Source organism: Crassostrea angulata, chromosome 8, assembly GCF_025612915.1.
Source record: "Crassostrea angulata isolate pt1a10 chromosome 8, ASM2561291v2, whole genome shotgun sequence".
Classification (NCBI taxonomy): Eukaryota; Metazoa; Mollusca; class Bivalvia; order Ostreida; family Ostreidae; genus Magallana; species Magallana angulata.
Genome location: NC_069118.1, coordinates 5,330,835 through 5,350,912, shown reverse-complemented (window position 1 = coordinate 5,350,912; position 20,078 = coordinate 5,330,835). Strand labels below are relative to the sequence as shown.

The 20,078-nt window shown below is 35.0% G+C and overlaps 3 protein-coding genes across 4 annotated transcripts in view; 2 read left to right on the top strand and 1 right to left on the bottom strand.

Annotated features, from left to right (window-relative positions):
- The window catches only part of LOC128161242 (peroxisomal sarcosine oxidase-like), a 37,482-nt gene extending 25,627 nt beyond the window's left edge, over positions 1-11,855 (top strand). Inside the window, exons 1-9 of one of the 2 annotated variants that reach the window (XM_052824484.1) lie at positions 4,503-4,647; positions 4,890-4,996; positions 5,598-5,749; positions 8,540-8,750; positions 9,756-9,938; positions 10,259-10,405; positions 10,662-10,811; positions 11,059-11,134; positions 11,633-11,855. In XM_052824484.1, coding sequence (XP_052680444.1) covers positions 4,895-4,996; positions 5,598-5,749; positions 8,540-8,750; positions 9,756-9,938; positions 10,259-10,405; positions 10,662-10,811; positions 11,059-11,134; positions 11,633-11,757 — 1,146 coding nt within the window. In that variant the 5' untranslated portion in view covers positions 4,503-4,647; positions 4,890-4,894 and the 3' untranslated portion in view covers positions 11,758-11,855. Of the gene's footprint in view, positions 1-4,502; positions 4,648-4,889; positions 4,997-5,597; positions 5,750-8,539; positions 8,751-9,755; positions 9,939-10,258; positions 10,406-10,661; positions 10,812-11,058; positions 11,135-11,632 lie in introns of those variants that run through there. The other variant, XM_052824481.1, reaches the window with a different exon arrangement.
- Positions 1-15,773, bottom strand: part of LOC128161244 (putative universal stress protein SAUSA300_1656) — a 38,815-nt gene extending 23,042 nt beyond the window's left edge. The window contains exons 1-2 of the mRNA XM_052824486.1: positions 15,764-15,773; positions 10-22 (exon numbers count right to left, since the gene is read on the bottom strand). The gene's annotated coding sequence lies outside the window, so the exon portion shown is untranslated. The remainder of the gene's footprint in view (positions 1-9; positions 23-15,763) is intronic.
- On the top strand, positions 12,559-19,371 carry LOC128161241 (peroxisomal sarcosine oxidase-like). The gene is made up of 9 exons (XM_052824480.1): positions 12,559-12,681; positions 15,195-15,300; positions 15,515-15,666; positions 15,809-16,022; positions 16,678-16,860; positions 17,122-17,268; positions 18,393-18,542; positions 18,925-19,000; positions 19,182-19,371. Exons 2-9 carry the CDS (start codon positions 15,199-15,201, stop codon positions 19,304-19,306), a joined length of 1,149 nt encoding a protein of 382 aa, XP_052680440.1. The 5' UTR covers positions 12,559-12,681; positions 15,195-15,198; the 3' UTR covers positions 19,307-19,371.
- Positions 19,372-20,078: the final 707 nt, after the last annotated feature.

Genomic DNA, 20,078 nt, shown 5'->3' with positions numbered 1-20,078 from the left:
TCCAGATGTCTCTGTCAAAAGTATAGCTCGGTTCCAGAAAAATCTACCTGGCTTTTTGGTTATGGGCGGTAACTCTATTCAAAATAACAAAACACATTTTAGGGCATATTGTAAAACACGTCTTGTCAGACTATATGGAGTTGATACTACAATAAATGCACGTGTACAACGATCTTAAACATGCGCAGATCCAGAGGGGGGTCAGGGGGTTTGCCCCTTAAGATTCAAATTTCTTTAAATTATATTATAAAATTACAAAAAATATATGCCTCGGACGCCCCCTGGCAAACTCAAATAACCGTCGGTCCCCCTCCTCCCCTGGAAAAAAAAACTCCGATCCGCGCATGACGAACGAGGCTTACCGCTGATATAAAGCCTCTCTCATAGAGCGACATTGTTATATTTTGCTTTAATTACCCAACAGACTTCATAAAGTTTAAAGAGGTATAGCACACTTGACACACGATTTCGCCTCCAATACAGAGTTTTTGCAAACTTCTGCCAGACATTTTCAATTTCAATCGATATCTAGTTTATATACATTAAAAGAATTCAGAATTACACGTCAAATACCGTGCTATAGGGTCTAAATTATCTTGCACGACTTCATTAAAATATTCGGGTTTTCTTAGGGATATAAAAAGAAAATAGAAAGTACGCAATAAATAGTTGGATATGTACCTGGTAACCATTTGAACCAGTTTAAACCAAGACATCCGACTAAGATTATGTTCTACAGGTATTGTGGTTCACGTTTACATTGAATTAGTTTTAGTTTAACGTGGTACATGTATTCTTACTTAAAATTAGAGAATTGGTGACTTTTCAAATGCAATCCTGTACATGTATATAGCCATTTATTAAACGGAAATCGGATTTCTTTAAAAGTGTTATATATATGCGTCGCCTAGTAGAAACGCGTAGGTCTTTTTGATTTTGAGGTCGCTGAAGTAAAGAAGTTTTTTTTCTTTTTTCACTTACACAGTTTACCGATTTAATTACAGATATCTAATCTGCTGAGTTTTATCTTCTTCAAAACTCTCTTGTTAAAATTCTGAATATAAGCACATCCAATATAGACACTATACATGTACATCTATTTTCTAATTACACAAGTCTAATACATAAAATGAATTTTGTTTAAAGTTATAACGGTTCCAAATGTCGACTGACTTTATACACAGATTTTTATATTTACAGGTTTCCTGAATTTATGACAAATCAATTAATTGTTACAGACATCGTTACAAAACAGTACAAAGGTTTTGAAATGCATATCGCGACAGGTACCTGAAGCTATTTTTGTGACAGCTTCTTTCCGTTCAAACACGGGTGTAGGTGTAGGTGCAGGCGAAATAATGAGAAAGGGTGCTATACCTCTTTACATATGGTCTAAAGTAAACATAATTCTGATTCATTTTTTTCCCCACTCAAAACCACTTTACAATGGTATGAAAAGACTGTAAAATGCACAAATATTTAAGATTTTCTAATTAAATAACAATGGCATACATTAAAATACATGTATAAAGAAAGGAAGTCCCATGTTTTAATGATATGTGAAGTACACAAACTATTGTTAGAGCATATTTTGTTTATTTTCCTAATAAATGAACATAACTTTCTTTTTAAAAAAATGATGATACAATGACAATGGAGAACCCAGACATAATTGTTTTATTATATGATTGAATGACGAATTGCAACATTGACACCGAGTTTCATATCGTCAACTTTAGGTGGTATGGGACATCTGTCGATTTTAATGTGGGTTAAAGTACATTATAATTAAAATACTCCACCAGTTCAGAATTTTCAAATTTTACAATATTTATTTTAAAAATACGTCTTAAATTTTTTTGAAAAGGTAAATATTTTATAATCCTCAGCTGAATTCGAACCCACGACTTATAGATCCGTAGTGAACCCTCTAACCCACTGCGCTACGCCGTTAGATGAATATATGTACTTTAGGAAAGAAACTTTTAATAAATTTATTGTTAATTTTATTGTTTATTTCGATAAATAATACGTCACAACATGGAGGAGTCCCATACCAGCTTAACTTAATTTAGCTTGTTAACATCAGGCGAGTGTCATTGCCGAACGCGAGTAACGCGAAATGTATTAATTGGTAAACAGAAATGATGATAACCTCTCATTACAATGAAAAAAAAAAAATAGTCACGTGCAGGTGAATAATATATAATCATTGCTGGTTTTTTTAGGTCAATTCAATGATTTCGCTACCCGAGATGTACAATATTCACCACACCCAATAGGACGAGTTGAATATTATACTATAACAATGCGTAGCCTAATTATTTTATTACATGATTGATTAATTCCTGGCTATCTGATTGGTTCATATCCATTAATCTAGAAAAAAACCAGAACGTTATATTCACCTGCTTAGTAATACTCAATTTGATATACATGTATCTGTATATCAATTCGTCGCTGAATCATATAATATAATAATTATTGCTGTTTTTCGATCAATACGATGATTTAGAGAAGTACACTATTCACCGAGCCGATGGTTTAGCTACGAGAAGTACAATATTCGGTGAGCCTTTGGCTTAGTGAATATTGTACTCTTTGGGTTGCTAAATCATCGTATTGACAAAAAAAACCCAGCAATAATTGCATTGATCAGTTTGTTTTATAATATGATTCCTGACAAATGGATACGGACACGTAAAACCGTTAACGTTAGTCCTCGCCAAGCACAGTGGGAAACATTATATTCACTGAGCGACAGGAATATAATGATACAATTTGCTGTCCTTTAATAAAGGACCATGTGTATGTTTCTAACGGAAATGTTAAAGCCGTAATATTATTTAATTTAGAGGCTCCACCGACATTTAACCGCTAAAGTAGGGTGGTATGGCCCTGAATTGAAAGGGTTCGTACTTTTAACATAAAATGAAATTTATTAAAGAAGATTACATGCATGGTATTAGGCATTCGGCGAATTTCACTATTTGCGCACACATTACTACGAAAGACGAATAGGCCCACATAAAAATATTTTTATCATACAATTACGAGGAAAGATCTCGTTATTACGAGTTAACTATCTCGTTATTACGAGATACTTATCGGGTTATTACGAGAAAAGATCTCCTTCATTATAACGAGTTAATAATCTTATAATTACGAGAAAATGTCTTGTTAAAATAAAATATATACATGTAGTAGTTTTTATTTAAGAGACATTACAGCTAAAACACGTGTGAATAACTTTAGATTTACCTTTTGAATAGTTAGGAAATAAGAAATAACGTTGATTGTAATACTTGAAATACATAAAAACCCCTTTCACATACTTAATTAATTTAATTATAAGCTTCCGGAAATTTAAGGGTCGTACAAACCGGAATAATCTTATATCGTTTATTTGTACCACGTGGACTTTGATTGACAGTAATTGACACGTGCTGAAAACTACAAGATCTTCGTCTGACTACGGTCATACGAGGTTGAAGGGTCTCTCTAGATGGAACACATCATCATTTTCTCGATAATTTTTAAATGGTTTACCAATTTCGGTTCATTTTAAAATGAACAGATATAAATATGCCAAATAATCCCTCAAATGGCCTCATTTACAAAAAAGAATTTAAGTTGTAGCAACTCATGATTAACACGAAAAATAGATGCTTACAAAATAATAATTGTGGTTATTTTAAAAACTTTGAACAATTATTACCTGGGAGAAGTAGAAAAGACATATTTTTATCAACAAATATGTCCAGGAGAATCTTCGCGAGCCCTGCATGTGTTTTGTTTACAGTAAATACGCATGCGAAATAGTATAGAAGGCTAACCCCGAAACACGTTGTGATGTAAATATGTATAGGTTATACGTAATACATGTAACTAATTTTAATGAAATGATTACTAGATTTAATTTATGGGGAACTTTGTAATTTTCTGAAAGTTTATACATTTATGTGTAGTACAAAAGTACCGAACCCGATCGGAAAATTTGAAGTCGGTTTTTATGATAAGATGCGCCGTACTGTCTCTTTAACATTTTATTCCAAAAAATTAATATATAATGAGTGTCTATTCATCAGATCTAGATCTCCAGTGCAAGTTGATTGGTTCACCCTTTCAGTCTAGTTTTTACGCGCAGGTTACATGCGGTTCGCCGTAGAGTTCAAGTTTACTGCATTCACTGACAGATCCACAAGATTTGATGAAAACTGCGACTCAAAAGGTCGGGGGTCAATATTGTGTGGATGGTTTAAATTTATTCAGGCAGTTAATTACGTTACAAGTAGTTAATTAAGTGTATTTTTGTGTTTTATTTTTTATAAATCTGTTATTTACATGTAGTATCATAGGGACAATGTATGGAAATATCAAAAGGGTGCATTTTTACAACAACCTGTAACTCTTTAACGCTGTAATGGTAGATATATCCGGTTGGAACTTGTTAAGTAAATATCTATAAAATAACTGCATTCAGTGACGGATGGGTTGTATACATCTGTACATGTTCTCATAATTTATACCAAGTTTTGCGGATAATACTGTATACAGCGGTTGCGGGTGACTTGGTAACCATTACTTCTAAAACATTAGAAATAATGCGTTGAAACAAACTCATGTAACTGGATGTAAAGTATAAAGGTATATATGAAAAATAAATATTGTGTCACCACATGTGTATGCATAATTAGATATTTACTATGTAATTTATTTAGATTGCTGGTTATGTACATGGTTTAAAACAGACCCTGATGTGTGATGAATTTGTGCTTTTAACAGTTGTTTAATAATATCTGATCTTTAGAATTTTTTTTACCTGCAACCGTTATAGCATTATAATAAACAGGTATTCGTGTGTGTCATTTTTACATATTAATTGACAGAAATTATGGCTATTTATGACGTCATAGTGGTGGGTGCCGGGATTGAAGGGTCCTCTACAGCCTATCAACTGGCCAAACAAGGGAAGAGAACTCTCCTACTGGAACAGGTAAATCTGGTGTTTACGTAACATTTTTAGTTTCATTACTTAGTAATTCTGTATTAGAATTTTTCATGTAAAAGCTATAATAACATTTGATTAAATTATATAGAATTAATTGCAACATTATTTCACGTCCCTATGATGGCAATGCAGTACGTCAATCCCAACAAAGAGGTGCAGATGAGTGTACGGTCAGATATGACTGATCCACTCCAGGTACTAAACAGTAAAGTTTACGCATCTCATGAAAAAACCTACCAAAATTGTGTTGACTATGGGCTTTTAATATCTATAGATACCGGGAAATAATACCCCCCCCCCCCCGAAAAAACAACCCCTCCCCCCACAAAACAACAAACGAAGTAAGGAAATGAGTCAAACATGCTCCGATTTATATCCTATACTTAAGATAAGTTCAACGATGTTTTCCCCATGACAATCAGAAATACAAGTAATGTTAATTATTTCTGAAATTGATTTTATGTACCTGTTTTGATTTCTTTCAAACTTTTTGTTAAATGGCAACTGTGTAAACAAATCATGTGAAAATAATTCAAATGGTGTCTTGTATTTTTGAAATTCCTGTTCGAGTTTTGTCTGTGTCCAGTTTCCCCTGCCCCACTCCCGGGGAAGTTCGCACGGTCAGACCCGGATTACCAGGAAAGCGTATGGAGAGCTAGAGTACTACACCGTCATGATGAAAGAGGCGTTCCCGCTGTGGGAAACGTTAGAACGGGAGTCTGGGAGGAAAATATTCCGGTATATTTTAAGAATTCCATTGTCTTATACAGAATACGTTTTAAATGATATCAGTGATACCATTTATATCAATGTTGAAAATTTTTTATTATTTTTATTATATATTAATGACATGTCTTATGATATATCAAACAATCTTCGTCTTTTTGCTGATGACACTTCTATATATGTTATTGTTGACAATGACACACATGCTGTAACAAATTCACTTGTTTCTGATCTTGACAAAATATGTAAATGGTCTGACATATGGGCAGTTGATTTTAATCCCAGTAAAACCAAAAACCTTGATTTCAGTAGAAAAAATATATCTCATCCCCCTGTGCAGTTTGGTGTCCATGGTCCATTTATACAAAAAGTTGATAGTCACATCCATCTTGGAGTAAATCTCCAATATGATGGAGGTTGGAAACAACATATTAATTCTATTCATGAAAAAGCTTGTATAAGGTTAAACCTTTTGAAACTTGTTAAATATAAGCTATGTAGATGCTCTCTAAAAAAAATATATTTTTCATTTATAAGACCAGTTTTAGAATATGCTGATATAGTTTGGGATAATTGTTATGATAGAGAAGTTAAACTTCTAGAAGATATCCAAGTAACTGCTGCAAGGATTATATCAGGTCTTAGAAGTAACTCATCCAGGTCAGCTCTATATGATGAATTGGGTATTGATCTACTATCAGATAGAAGGAAGGTTCATAAACTCACATTATTTTATAAAATGGTCCATGGTCTTGCTCCCAAATATCTACAGGATTTACTTATGCCATGTACACCGCAAAATAATTACTCACTAAGACACCAAGATGATTTTAAATTTGTTATACCCCAGATAAAAACAACTGCCTTTATGAACAGCTTTCTACCTTCATCTATAAAATTATGGAATGAATTACCTTTTCACATTAGAATTTTACCAACTGAGTCTTCATTCAAAACAGCCATAAAAAACATATTCTTTAGAAAGCCAAACAAACTTTATGACTTTGGAAACAGAAAAGCAAATATTATACATTGTCAGATAAGAAATAATGCAAGCAATTTAAATGCTGACCTATTCAATCATTTTTTGTGTGAAAATTCTATTTGTGATATGTGTGGTTATGTATCTGAAAATGCTTATCATTATTTTTTTGTCTGTCCACATTATGATGCACAGAGGCAAGTTTTTATACAGTCAATAAGTAATTTACACTTAGATATCCCCATCTCTCTGGACTTATTATTATATGGGGACAGTAGTTTGCCTTATAACGAAAATGTTGCTATATTTAAGATTGTACATGATTATATATTAGCTACCAAAAGATTTAAGTTTTAATGCATTATTCACAGTGTCACTCAAACAGCTGAATTGCTAGCTTTCTACAACTATTTTTCATTTTGTACATAAATAATACCCGGTACCAAGCATTTTTATTCCACTTATTTTTTTTATTTATTTTTTTTTTTCCTTTATTTTTCTCTACTATTGTTACATTGTACCATCAATGTTTGTCAAATTGACTGTTAAAGGAGAGGGCTCAAATAGGCAGATTGCCTGCTGCCCAATCCTATTATGTGATATTTTTTTACATAATAAAATATTGTTTAAACTAAACTAATGTTGAAAATACCCAGTGTTTCTTTTCACTGTGATGTCACGATATACATGTATAGCTATCAAATATGTACGAAAGCCCAGAAGGATAATTCGAGATTCGAGATTCAAGATACGAGATTCGAAATACTAGATTCAAGATTTGAAATTCGATATTCAATATTTAAATATAACCAATGAAATCATGGTTCTGAAACCTGTATCCTAGTAACATCAAACTGTTCTAAATAAAGAATTGAATTTTTTACATGTTCTTACGTATAGAGTGGTTATAAAATGTTCAAATTAACTTTGATGAATTAACCCCACACAATATAAACTCAACACTGTGTGCTTTGTGGATATTAGTGATTTTCAAACAGTATAAACATAACACTGTGTGATTTGCGGATCAAATTGATTTTGTTTGCCCTGTATGTATTCTCCACCGATACATTTTAACATTTTAGTGTATTCGCCCATTCGCCCCACCTGTGTAAAAATCGGTTCGCGTCGAAGAGAGATTTGTTTAATCTAAATTGTTAGTAGTGAGTGTTGTTTTAATTATGAAAAAAAGCTCTCTCTCTCTCTCTCTCTCTCTCTCTCTCTCTCTCTCTCTCTCTCTCTCTCTCTCTCTCTCTCTGCACTTTCAATCTACATGTAATATAGCTCACAATTTTACGTGAATATTAAACTCTTACTTTGCTCAAATATATGAGGATGTGAGTGATGTGTATTATCGCCCTCTCCGTTAAAATACCATGCAATTTTTTTTATCGTTTTGTTATCTTTATATATTAATTATCATAATTTAGCTCTTCTGATTATTTGTATGTCTGGCAGGAAGGGCAGTAGATTTCTGATATATAATCTGTTCATTCATTCATTACATGTCGATTTCTATTTCCGATTGCGCATGCACAATGCATACATGAAATCAACCTTGCTAACCGCTTTCCAGTACTTTCAGTACTTTGATATTTAGATTCAGAAGTCTATGGGAAATTTCCTTGCTGTGCACTCAGCATGAACGTTTTACAAACAGCAGAGCTAGTAGCATTATTTTCACCTTTCAAAAAGTGCAATATTTTGGGGACTTTCTTTGCTTATTTCAAAACTCTGTATACCCCACCATATAACCAGGCCTTTTTACTTTCTAAAAAAACTAAGTCCAAATACATCAAAACTGTGTTTATTGTTTATAGAAAAACTGGGATGCTAGCAGTGGGATCTGGGGATGCCTTCACAAGGGGGACGGTCCCGTGTTTACATCGTCACGGGATTCCCCACCGCGTCCTGGACTACCACCAGATGAAGCAGCTGTACCCGATGATAGAGTACCCGCGGGACTACACATTTGTCCTGGACGATTCAGCAGGCATTCTGATGGCCGACAAGGCTTTGTTGTCGTACCAAGTATGTATACCGGAGAACACCGATCTTGGACAACAGAAGCTACAGAGGACGAAAAAAAAAAGTTTTATTAAATAACAATGTGTTTAAATAGACTAAATGTAGAACTGAATGCGTGTAAGTCATAACCGCTACCCATTTACGTTGTGTAAAAATAAACGAAAAATCTTTATTCTTATATAGAAAAAATATATATGTCTTGCAACTGCCAACAGTTTGGCCTGTTTAATCTTGGCTGAAAGTTGTCAGAAACTTATTTGCAGGCACGTAGCATCGGGGGGAGGGGGGGGGGTCAGGGAGGGCCTGGCCTTCCCAATTTATTGCGCAGCAAAGATGTTGCAAAGATGTTTCTTTTTACATACAAAAAATTGAATCAACATGGAGTTGCCCCCCCCCCCCTCCCACTTTTATAGAACCATGTGAAAAATTGAATTGACAATAAGGACTAGGATTAGGATTTTAAGGATTTTGGAAAATAACCTTTTTTTTTTTTTTTTTGCTTGTCAAGATTTTTTGGATGAGTATGCCCCCCCCCCCCCCCCCACTTTCAAAAACGATGCTACGTGCCTGATTTGTTTATTTTATATATTATTCTAGACACATTAAATGTCCATAAAGGAATGTATATAATCTGTTTATGAATATAGGAACAATCATTTGAAGCAAGCGTTGATTAATTAAACTTTAGTTATTATCAGTCAAGATCAGACCCCCCCCCCCCCCCCCCCCCCCGAGACAAGCGCAAGCGGTGACATGATTAATGCCGTACGCTTACTTTTGTCAGGGGTGCAAAAGCCTACATAAGCGGCAAGTTGCAGGCGCAACTATCCTTTAGTTGAGAGAGACAGTTTTACAAAAAAAAAAAAAAAACATCATTGATATACGCTTTGGCTCATTGACAATGCAGAACTCTTTTCTGTCTAGCAACTGTTACCTTCAAGTTATATGTACAACATTGGTTGCATTTTAAAAGAATTCATTTCTTTTGGTACCATTTGCATTTTGTAGGAAACTTTCCGTCGGTTTGGCGGGGAACTACGGGACGGGGAGAAGGTGTTGGACATTATTCCTGGGGACACCGTGGGGGTCAGAACCAGCAGCCACCACTACAGGACCCACTCCGTGGTGCTGACGGTGGGGGCGTGGGCCACCAAGCTCCTCCCCAAATTACAGCTCACCCTACCCCTCAAAGTATAATTACATAATGTAAAACAGATAAATGCTCTCTGCGACTTAAATTAATAAAGTCTCTTTTAAAGGTATAAGTCTACATTATGTAGCGTTTAGGTGACCTATTGCGTCATCAAGATCAATCTCAGCAAGATTTGTCGAGAATTAATAATTTTTAAGTGAGATTAGATCATGATCATGCTCATGGGACACACAAGGCTTCTAGCATAGTTTATGTCACGTAACGCCAGTTTTATTGCTTATCTCAGTTTTCGTTCGAAAGCATTTTTCATATATACATACATCAGCAGTTATATAAAATATTCAAAAATATTTTTCAGGTGTTAAGAATTTCTGTCCTGTATTGGCGAGAGAAAGTGGCTGGTAGGTATGGGGCCGATAAGTTCCCGACGTTTTACGAGATGAAGGCTGTGGACGACTACGCAGTGTTTGGGAGTCCGAGCGAGGAATACCCTGGCTTAGTCAAGGTCAGAATGGGGATACCTGTACATGTAAAGTAACCTTTTTTCTCTTTTATGTATTTTTGCTTGTCAAGATTTTTTGGATGAGTCTGCCCCCCCCCCCCACCTTTCAAAAACGATGCTACGTGCCTGTTATTATTCAGCATCTGATTTATAAATACAAATAAGATTTGATAATGTGTATGTACATGCATGCAGCTGTTTTAAAATAAATACAGCAAGAGGTTTTAAGCTTTACTCACCTATTGGATATGCATTCAAGATCTGCCTTCACTGGGGGCCCGAGGTGGACCCTGACTCCAGGGACAAGGCTGATGACTCCTGGGTCATAGACAAGATGATTAGGTACATCGCCCGACATTTCCCGGAACTAGAGGCGGAGCCCGCCATTGCTGAAACATGCATGTATACGGTATATATATATATTCGACGATATATTTCTTGACATTTCAAACACAGGCACCTGACATTATGAGGAAGGGGTTTATTTTAATGAGAGAAAGTTTAGGTAAGGTGCCAATTGCTTCAAACAGTTTGCTAGAAGTGCTTGGTGTAATTTCTTTTCAATTTTTCACAAAACTGTTTTCCAAACGTGTACATAACGGGAACACATCATTAGTCTTTCTGAATATACACATTCTATGCAATGTTTACTCCAGATGTCCCCTGACACAGATTTTATCCTTGACCGGCATCCATCCTGGCGAAATATAATCATAGGAGCAGGATTTTCAGGTAATAAAAGCAGGTGCATAGCATCGTTTTTGAAAGGGGTAGGCAGACTGATACCCCCCCCCCCCCCCCCCCATTAAAAAAGACAACGTATACCTTATAACTGTAGCTTCTATTTCATTATTGATTTAAATATTTTTATTTCAATTTTTTACAAACTCGCAAGATATTGGAGAACAGCTCCATATTAACCCTTTTTTTATATGTAAATTTGTGAAAAATGTTTGCTGCGAGAAAAAGTGGTGTACGGTACATGCGTGAAAATGGATTAGAAACCTGTACATTGTACTTTTCCCCTCGTTTTCGTAAAACTCAATTTTGTATACAGACTTGTTTATATATCATGACATTTCAAATTATCCATTTATGTTCAATGACGATAGCACTTGATGTTGTGATGCTGAAATATTGTTAATGAAAACATTCTGAAATTCTGAAAAAAGGATAGTATTGTTGACGTAGTTGTTTTGAAAAATAAATTAATGATGTTTATCGTTGTAGGGCATGGATTCAAGATCGCCCCGGTGGTTGGAAAGCTTTTAACAGAGCTGGCATTGAACAAATCGCCATCTTACGATATGACTAAATTCAGGATTCAGCGATTCAAACATAACGCTAAATTATAGCTCAGTAAAGTTAACATTAGTTGTAAATTATATCTTGAGATGTTTTGAAAATGAGAGAATAAAGAAGTATTATAGATTAAAATTGTTTACATCATCAACCTGAACTTTTCTCGTCGTGATTTGTTTGACTTCCATGACCTCCAATTGCGACTATAAATTGACATCCGTTACTTGTGTTGAAACAATAGCCATACACAATACTAAATAAAAGGTTCAAAGATGTGTGATTTGAATGTTTTATAAAAACCCATTTTTTACAGTATGATAACAACTATTTTTTAATGTTATACACGTTTATGTATTACTTCGTTTTAAACGGTGAAAAAGTTAATTAAAACGTCAAAAATTTGATAATTTCAAAGAAGAACTTGATATAATAGAATTCATTTGTTGGAAAATATTCACACATACAACACCTGGCCTCTTGTTTTGGAATAAGGTTTATTGAAAATGTGCCTCATCCCATGTAGTTGTGCCTTAACAATGATTATATCTCCTTTGATCTTTACCTTTTCATAAAATATAAAACAAGAATAACGCTTTTTTTTAAAACTTTTCCCCATTTATTTACAGGATAATGATGTCTTTGTCTATTTTAAAATTTAGCAATAATGGTAGAATGACATGTAAATCGCGCGTTACCTTGTGACGGAACAAACCTTTGTGGGTCAGGACGTCGTAACACATATTCCTATTCACCCCCAGATATAAGATAAGTTGCCGTTGTAAGCGATCTACGCAGTAAAAAAATGAAAGCATACTTCACCTAGTATTCAATTTTGCCTGCTACGGCGCTCCATAGACATGTTATAATGATAGAGGATTTAGTCGCCCACCCCGACTGATAGGTAAAATGTAGATGTATATACAGTTTGTGTACACAGGAATCTAGTGTCAGCGGAGCTCGAGTAGGTCAGAATATAGGTAAGTTTAATGCCCCCATGCAATTTACATGGAACTTTTGACTGACCATGTTTTGTCGAAAGATGAAATTGATACAAGAGGGTATGGTCAAAAGAGAACCGTCTTAATTAATCAAATCTAATTCTGGTTTAGCCAGGGATGCATGTTTTGTACAGACATGCGTTTTAAATTATTTTGCATAAATGCTTACACTAGGTTTAAAGTCTTTTATCTTCAAGTAAACTTTACTCTACAAAACTCAAAACTACCGAACGTCTGTGATCCAAGATTATTTCATATTTATTAATACAGCAACTAAAAAAGTGTAAACAATTTCATTAACATGTATGGAGCACATTTTAAACAATAATCATCGGAAGTTGCCAGAAGGGAAACAGTGGATTTATTAATTTTGAATTCAAATCCTTCCTTATACTGAAAGTAAATGAATAAGTTAAAAAAAGGAAATGAAAGAAATGATAAAAACTAACAAAATACAAAATTAATTCATTACAAATATGACTTTATTGATAGCACACCTTTTTATTAATATCACGACTTGGACACGATTTCCTTAAAAATTTTCAAATTTTATTTTTTCATTTTCAATGTTTATACTGATAAGTATAGAAGTTTATAATGTTATGTCAAAATTTGAAAGTGAAATATCAAGTTATAAGCAAGATACATAGTTCATAATTCTTTGTTTTGTAAACAAACTTCGAATATTGTCATTTTTTACATATGTGTTGTATTGGTGTAAGTTTCAATCAAATGTATCTTTCTTTTGTTGATAATAGTATTTATGAAGATATTGAATTAGTTTAAATTGTTTTTTACATGTCATTTTGTCTAAGAAATGGTATTTCTCTACATTACATTTTTGTAAACAACTATAAGACTCGAGCTTTGTTTACATAACAATCAATTCTAACCTCTGTATCTCGCTTGTAACTTGAATTTAACATTCAATATTTTGGTCAATCATTTAAAATGCACCAGTAAACCATTTTATGCATAACAAATTAAAATAAAATTTTTGATCTCAAATCGTATCCAAGTCCCTTTAATATTTTCCAAAATAGTGCCAAGTTTTTCGATTAAAGGTAAACATTGGTGGTTAAATAAATATGAAAAAAAAAATTTTTAGGAATAAGGAATTAATCGGTGACTTTTATGCGATCAGTACAGTCGAACACGTGATCAAATCAAATCAAATTAATACTAAATGGCTTTATGATAGATTTGATCATGTACCGGCTGTAATGATCAACCCTATAAAAGTCAAAAGAATAATTCTTTACTACTCATAGTTATGTAATTTTCAATTATTGAATGCATGTATACAAGTATTAATTTTTTATTTACATCAACCTAGTACGATTCCCTCTAATTTCTTACGGAAATTAATTCATACATTCGTAGCTCTGTAGAAACTAGTGGGACTGAAATCTACACGCCCCGTTTATCAATTGGTCGAAACCTTCAGCGACCTGGAAAAAAAGCACGGACTGCCCGAAAAATCATGATTATTGATTGTCATACTAAAATTCCCATTGAAGACGATTTGGCATTTTCTTTTATCTAACGTATTGATGTACATTAAGAATAATTTGGAGCCAATTTTTTTTTACTTTTTAGGACCAATTTATTTAATTGTGAAAAGAAAGATTTAAATATAAATAGTAAAAAGATGTCTTTGATGATTCATGCGGGGTAGCGATCATTGCAGAAAAAAATTACATAACCCGCTAACCCGGGTTCATAGCTGCTTGAGGACAGAAACACCCACAACATCGCCCCCCCCCCCAGATTTAGACCCCCGGAGAATTTGACGCTCTTTTATTAGAAATTCCTTTATTGTCATATACATTGCAGGCCAATCATTGCAGAAAAAAATTACTTAACCCGCGAACGCAGTTTATGTATTTTTCTGCGATGTCGCTACCTTCATATCCCGAATGAATCACCAAAGAAAGCATTTTATTGTTTAAATTTTTACACTTTAGATCGCCAAGTGTGTACACGTGTTGTTGTATTCAGATGGCCAACGCCCAAATTCGCTTGCCGGGGCCTTTTTGATAGAAAAATAATTGATATAAAAAGTATGAAATTTTATAAAAATATGAAGGATGAGTAGTCTCGGCCTTGTTAAGTCGGTCTCAACTATAATACATATATTGCATAAAAATTGAGAACATGGTAGTTAACGCCAAAGAATAAGCTTTAAATTATCAAGTTAAACGTTTCAAGAATAAATAGAAAAATAAACAAAATATTATTCCTACATAATTTTCTGGGAGGTTACCATAACAACGGTTTCCAATTTTAATTTAGACACACATCCCCTAAATATTGCAAGCCACAGAACGTTGTAGGACAAACGTGGAAACAAAATTGAAAATTAATGCACAATTATTCATATGACATTTTTTACTGCAAGGGAAACTAAGCGTTGTTATTTTTCATTACTATTTAACTCAGTGACTATAACAGATCTAGAGGTAATATATAATTGCTTTGTCTACCAATAGAAGCATGGATATTTATGACGTCATAGTGGTGGGTGCCGGGATTGAAGGGTCCTCTACAGCCTACCAACTGGCCAAACAAGGGAAGAAAACTCTCCTACTGGAACAGGTAAGATAGGAATACCTTTAAAACGATAATACATCCTAATTGTTTCGGTCTCTCTATACGTTCTAAGCTAACCGAATTTATTTCCAGTACGCATCTCTATCGTTGTTGTAATAGACTGGTCTTTGTTCCGAATAAGTCCATTTGAAAGTTGACGCAAAAATTTAAAAGAGAACTTGTATATTTTGAAATCTTTTATTTTTTTGTCTGTGTCCAGTTTCCCCTGCCCCACTCCCGGGGAAGTTCGCACGGTCAGACCCGGATTACCAGGAAAGCGTATGGAGAACTGGAGTACTACACTGTCATGATGAAAGAGGCGTTCCCGCTGTGGGAAACGTTAGAACGGGAGTCTGGGAGGAAAATATTCCGGTAAATCAAGACATTCAAATTACTTACGGGAAAATCAACTTTTGCAACAATATTTGTATGAGTTTCCAGAACTATGTAAATTTTTCTGGCGCTCTTTCAAATTAGCTATTTTGGAATACCTCAAGTCTTCAACCGCTTTTAGAGAAACGGGCATGCTGACCATGGGAGCGCCGGGCGACACATTTACTATGGGGACGATTCGCTGTCTACAGCGGCACGGGATCCCCCATCAAGTGATGGACTACCAAGGAGTGAAGCAAGCCTACCCCATGATTGAGTTTCCCCGGAACTACACATTCGTCGTGGACAAGTCAGGGGGGATACTGCGGGCGGACAAAGCTCTGATATCATACCAAGTAAGAACAGTCACGGGTAGAACAGGGGGTCGTGGTGTAAACTTGTAACTTATTTTTTTAAGGGTCATTTACAGATTACGGATGGCTGTAATCTTCACTACCATGTGGCGCGCGATATCGAAAAATTGAATGATATACCACTTGTTATTTTGAGAACCTTATTTTATTGGATTGTTAAATGAAGGACTTTAAGGGACACTAATGTTCATAATCTTTAAAATAAAGTTAATTATAATAATGTCAACGTTTGAAACTATTATTACCTAAATCAATATAAAATGTTTCACTACGTTTTTCGCTCTACGGTACTTTAAAAATCCATCCACTTATCCGTTTACTCGTTATATCCAAGTTTGGTACCGTCAAGGATTTCAAGTATTCCTGTAAAAGTTTTCAGCCCTCAGAAAATTAGGATCAGTCCCTAATTTCACTATAATTTATTCATGTTCGCACTAAACGAGTTTTACCTTTACAAACTTGAATCTTTTTAAAAATACAACACAACACATGGCCTTTATCAACTATTGGTACTCTTACACAGGAAACGATACAAAACTCTTTTTTATCCAGTAACAGTTACATTAACGTTATATGTAAAACATTAGTTGCATTTTAAAAGAATTCATTTTTGTTTGGTATCATTTGTATTATGTAGGAGACTTTCCGTCGGTTTGGCGGTGAACTACGGGACGGGGAGAAGGTGTTGGACATTATTCCTGGGGACACCGTGGGGGTCAGGACCAGCAGCCACCAGTACAGGGCCCACTCTGTGGTGCTGACGGTGGGGGCGTGGGCCACCAAGCTCCTCCCCAAACTACAGCTCACCCTACCCCTGAAGGTACATGTACCATCTGTCATAGTTTAGAACTAAGTTGACCCATCGTGTTATTATCAATAAAACAATATTTCAGATTTTAATCAAAGACTTCTCTCTTGTTGTTTGTTGTATTAAGTAACACTAGTTTTGTTGCTCGACTTAATTTTCATTGGTCAATTATAGCCGTATCTTAAAGACATTGAATAGGGAAAAAATGTAATTCTTCGTGTTGAAATAGCCACACAGCGACACAATAATTGCTGCTGACAACCTTTTTTCCAGGTATTGAGAATCAACGTGCTGTACTGGAGGGAGAGGGTGCCCGGGGGGTACGGCGCGGATCGATTCCCTGTGTTCCTCCAAGAGAACGCCGTGGATAACTACGCCGTGTACGGACTTCCTAGCGAGGAATACCCGGGACTGGTCAAGGTAAGACACTCCTGTCACTCAGTCAGGTGTAAATGTGCTACCTGAGGAGTACCCGGGACTGGTCAAGGTAAGACACACCTGTCACTCAGTCAGGTGTAATTGTGCTACCTGAGGAGTACCCGGGACTGGTCAAGGTAAGACACACCTGTCACACTGTCAGGTGTAATTGTGCTACCCAAGGAGTACCCGGGACTGGTCAAGGTAAGACACACCTGTCACACAGGTGTTTACTGTACTATCTGAGCTTTGGTCGAGGTAGTTAGATAATCAAAGGTCACCCTGTTACAATTTTAACTTATTTCTGTACTTTTTGTTTTGTACATCACTGCATGGTCAGTCAGGTATATAGGTGTTGGCCAGCAACTTAAAGATCGCTGCATGGTTTGAACCCCGCTGTGATGTTGTGCGTTCTATTTTTGAGATACTTAATAAATAAGGCACTTTCTCTGCATTGCCTCCTTCAAGTTGCAATGGGTCGAAGTAGGATGTATCTTATTTTGCTTGTGGTACACATTAGTTTGTATAAATTTATATAAAGAAAGCATACTTACAATGTTATATAATATATCATTTTACACGTAACAGTGAGGAGCTAACGAAAGCAATTATATTGCTTGTCTTGTTGTAACTGCTTTACAATATTATAGTTAAAACTTTTATAATACTAGCTATAGGTTTTGAACTTTGGTAACTACCATTTGACATCTTTTCAATGTGAGAGTTATATCCCCTTTTCAGTGATCATTTAATTCTAACAGGGTGAACGGTTAATGGACAAGAACCATCATTTTTTGTTGCTTTTATTCCTCTTTATAAAAATGCATATAATTCAAATCCAGTATGTCGATAAGATAATACCACTTTAACTTATCCAACTAATTACTGCATGTACGTGTATTTGCGCGTTTCAGTGAGTGCAGATATGCAAAAAAAATACTTCGAGACCTACTGTACTATTCACATACTGTAAAGTTACAAATAGATGTTTATATCCATCAGAAAAATAAAAGAATAGTGAAGTATTTGCTTAATTTAGAGACGGCATTTACCAATCATACCTAATAACGAACAATTCATAAAATGTTAACCAAAAATATAGTCAAGATTATAATTATGTTCAAAAGATCTGTCTTCACTGGGGGCCCGAGGTGGACCCTGACTCTAGAGATAAGGCTGATGACTCCTGGGTCATAGACAAGATGAAGAGGTACATCGCCCGACATTTCCCGGAACTAGAAGCGGAGCCCGCCATTGCTGAAACCTGCATGTATACGGTATTAGATTTGTAACTATTAAACATGGTTTTCTTCCCGGAGTGGTGGAGTGGGGGTGGTGGGGGATCAGGGCTTCGATTAATTTTGGGTTTTTTTGCCCGTAGAGGTTGGTTTGGGGCGGGGGCAGGGGGGGGGGGCAGGGCTTTTATTAATTATATATTTAACAAATAATACGTAGATACTTTTTTAAGAAAATAAAAGCCAAGAATTTTAAAGAAAATGGTGGTTTTTTTTTATATCATCGAATGGTTTTTCCAAAGATTAGAGAAATCGTGGTTATACCATTTCAATGTTGTCAAGGAAACATGTTTAAGAATGAGACATCTAGTTAATACAGATTTTCAATCTCAGTATTACAATGATATAAGTCTGATTTATGTAGTGGTCCGAAGATGAAGACTTAATTTTGGACCACCATCCATCTTGGAGGAACATTATTATTGGAGCAGGATTTTCAGGTGCGTTATCAGTCAATGAAAGCTGACAAAATACATACATCTCAAATACTAACATACTTGTCAAAATATGTCAATAGTTTAACCAGATATTTTCATTGCGAGTAAATACCTTCCAAACTAAATCCAATTTCACTTTGATTAATAATTACGGTCAGTTAAGGTTAATGTTTTAATGTTAAAGGTCACGGGTTCAAGCTTGCTCCAGTGGTTGGAAAAGTGCTGGCGGAAATGGCCACGAACAAAGCGCCATCTTACGACATGACGCCATTCAAAATCCAGAGATTCCGTCACAAGGCTAAATTATGATTTAGATGTCTTTGATTAGGGAAGGATATCAGTCTTTGAAAATAATAAATCAATTTTAAATGTTGTTTGAATATTTTGTAATCGATCTAAGGGGATTTATTTTATTCTTCTTTGCAAAAAAAAGAAAAATACTCACACCCCCCTTTAAAATAAAGAAAGAGAAAAAACTCAACACCCCCCCCCCCCCCCAAAAAAAAAAAAAAACTCAAGAAGAAGATGAACGTTTTAAAAACACCCAAACATTTAACACCGGCACCTTGTTTTATTCAGTAACTGTGTGAATTCATGAAACAAGTATAATGTTTATCCAACGAGAAATAAGATAGGGTCGTGTCCATGCATTTCAAGGTAATTTTCTAAATTCGAACAAAGATTTAAATACGTGTAAGTGCATTGTACGATGTGGAATTATATTGATGGTATAAAAGGATGTAAATGCCAATTAATTTGAGTGATAAAAGAGTACCAATAATAGAAACATTTTAACAAGAGCTTGGACTTTCAGTAGGATGTAGCTATCTATTTCATGCGTCAAAACAAGTTAAAAACAAGTTGCTGTCCTTTAAAAAAAGGACTACAATACGTGGACCATTTGCATGTGTTTCCATTACGTATACATGTATGTAAAGCCCTGACTTTTTATCTCAGAATTTAAAGGGTTCATACTTCTAAGTTTGCATGTATAGTATCAGGCATTCGGTGAATTATACTATTTGCGCACACATTACGAATCGCACTACTTTGTTAATTAACGTTATGCAGTGACAGCTTT

Coding starts and splice junctions, on each gene's coding strand:
- LOC128161241 (XM_052824480.1), top strand. CDS start 15,199: ATGGATATTTATGACGTCATAGTGGTGGGTGCCGGGATTGAAGGGTCC. Junction 15,301..15,514: donor AAACTCTCCTACTGGAACAG/GTAAGATAGGAA, acceptor GTCTGTGTCCAG/TTTCCCCTGCCCCACTCCCG. Junction 19,001..19,181: donor TATTGGAGCAGGATTTTCAG/GTGCGTTATCAG, acceptor TTAATGTTAAAG/GTCACGGGTTCAAGCTTGCT.